General features: G+C 52.9%; 1 protein-coding gene across 1 annotated transcript; it reads left to right on the forward strand.

Annotated features, from left to right (window-relative positions):
• Position 1: 1 nt before the first annotated feature.
• On the forward strand, positions 2 to 1,535 carry FZD8 (frizzled class receptor 8; the record flags this gene model as incomplete). The annotated part of the gene is made up of 1 exon (XM_003206980.3): positions 2 to 1,535. A coding segment is annotated over one exon (900 nt), but the record flags the coding sequence as incomplete, so codon positions are not given.
• Between the last annotated feature and the right edge of the window lie 620 nt (positions 1,536 to 2,155).

Genomic DNA, 2,155 nt, shown 5'->3' on the forward strand with positions numbered 1-2,155 from the left:
CTACGAGAGCACGGGGCCGGCGCTGTGCACCGTGGTCTTCCTGCTCGTCTACTTCTTCGGCATGGCCAGCTCCATCTGGTGGGTCATTCTCTCCCTCACCTGGTTCCTGGCCGCCGGCATGAAGTGGGGTAACGAGGCCATCGCCGGCTACGCGCAGTACTTCCACCTGGCCGCCTGGCTGCTCCCCAGCGTCAAGTCCATCGCCGTGCTGGCGCTCAGCTCTGTGGACGGCGACCCGGTGGCCGGCATCTGCTACGTGGGCAACCAGAGCCTTGAGAACCTGCGGGGCTTCGTGCTGGCGCCGCTGCTCATCTACCTGGCCATCGGCTCCATGTTTCTGCTCGCCGGCTTCGTCTCGCTCTTCCGCATCCGCAGCGTCATCAAGCAGCAGGGCGGCCCCACCAAGACCCACAAGCTGGAGAAGCTGATGATACGCCTGGGCCTCTTCACCGTGCTTTACACCGTGCCGGCCGCCAGCGTGGTCGCCTGCCTCTTTTACGAGCAGCACAACCGACCCCGCTGGGAGGCCACGCACAACTGCCCCTGTCTGCGCGACCAGCAGCCCGACCAGGCCCGCCGACCTGACTACGCCGTCTTCATGCTCAAGTACTTCATGTGCCTGGTGGTGGGCATCACCTCCGGCGTCTGGGTCTGGTCCGGCAAGACCCTCGAGTCCTGGAGGGCCCTGTGCACCCGCTGCTGCTGGGCCAGCAAAGGTGCTGCCGTGGCCGGGGTTGCCGGAGCTGGAGCGGGCGGGCAGGCTGCCATCGCTGCTGCTGGAGGACTTGGGGCCGGTGGAGGCGGCTCCCTGTACAGCGATGTCAGCACCGGCCTGACGTGGAGGTCTGGCACTGCCAGCTCTGTCTCCTACCCCAAGCAGATGCCTCTGTCTCAAGTGTGAGGAGCGGGAAAAGAGGCCATAGGTTAGAGAATGAGGGACACTGGCCTGCCTGAAATGCCCCCTCGCTGTTTGGTGCCATTAATGAACCACTAATGGTCCTTATTAGCCACAGCTTGTATAGAACAATGCAGCTGGCAGAGGCCCCAGGCTCCAGCCCCCTCCTCCTTCCCCTCCATTCATATGCAGGGAGCATGTACTTCAAGGAGGCAGCATATTATTTTGCTGGCAGAGGAGGGCAGGGGCTCACCCGTGTCTTGCAGAGGGCAAGGCAGAGCGGCTCCTGATTTACTCTGGACTTATCAGCAGCTCGTGGGAGGGAGAAGATTCCTCCCCCATCCCAAAGCGGGAGTCTGCTGGAACTACAGGTTTTTGGGATATCAATGACCAGGCAAATGCCTTATAACACAGACTGAATCAAAACATGTCTTAATTATACACCCCAGCTAAATACGGGTTTCCTACATTAAAGGATGTATTTATATAATTATTTGTTACCTTGTACAGATGTGTAAAATATGTATATATCCAAAGCTATACAGTCTGTAAATTTTTTTGTAAAAAAGTTTAGAGGCTACCCCTGTAAGAGCAAATATGAGTATTCTATTTTGTCAATAAAATGACTTTTGATAAATGACTTCTTCAAGCTTTTCCCCTACTCCTGCTCTGGTTATTGCAGCAGCTGTGTCTGTGGATGGTTCTCACCAGTAGGGTGAAAGGGGCTGAAGGAGGGAGCTCCTCTAGCCCTTCTGAGTAATAGATGGCCAGCTATGTTAAGGGAGTGGAACATCCCAGCATAAGAAAAAACAAGTGATTCTAAAAAGTGTTTGCCAGAACTGGGGGTACCTCACCACAATTCCCTGGTTTTCAACGACAGTGTCTTCAAACCAAACCTGTTTCAAAGTCCTTACATGGCTTGAGTAGCCTTGCAGAATGGGTGTTATTTCAAGAATGTGGACACGCACTTCTCATATCTGTTTGTGCTCCTGTAAGCACCTGCCTTTGCAGGGATGCATGCTTATGTGTACGAGGTTCATGTTTTAAATTCATCCATCGCATACCGCAGCAGAACAGTGACTTGAAATTTGTTAGATCTCTCTGCTTAACACATTAAACTAACATCTTAACCTTTCATACTTAACTTTTGTATATCAAATATGGTCTTTTTTCAAGAGAAAAGGCATTGTTCTTCTGTCAGGACTAAGCTAATTTATTTGAGCAGAAGGCTGTTGAATTAACAGAAGAATGCTTTGGCAA

This window comes from Meleagris gallopavo, chromosome 6 (genome assembly GCF_000146605.3).
Source record: "Meleagris gallopavo isolate NT-WF06-2002-E0010 breed Aviagen turkey brand Nicholas breeding stock chromosome 6, Turkey_5.1, whole genome shotgun sequence".
NCBI classification, from domain to species: Eukaryota; Metazoa; Chordata; class Aves; order Galliformes; family Phasianidae; genus Meleagris; species Meleagris gallopavo.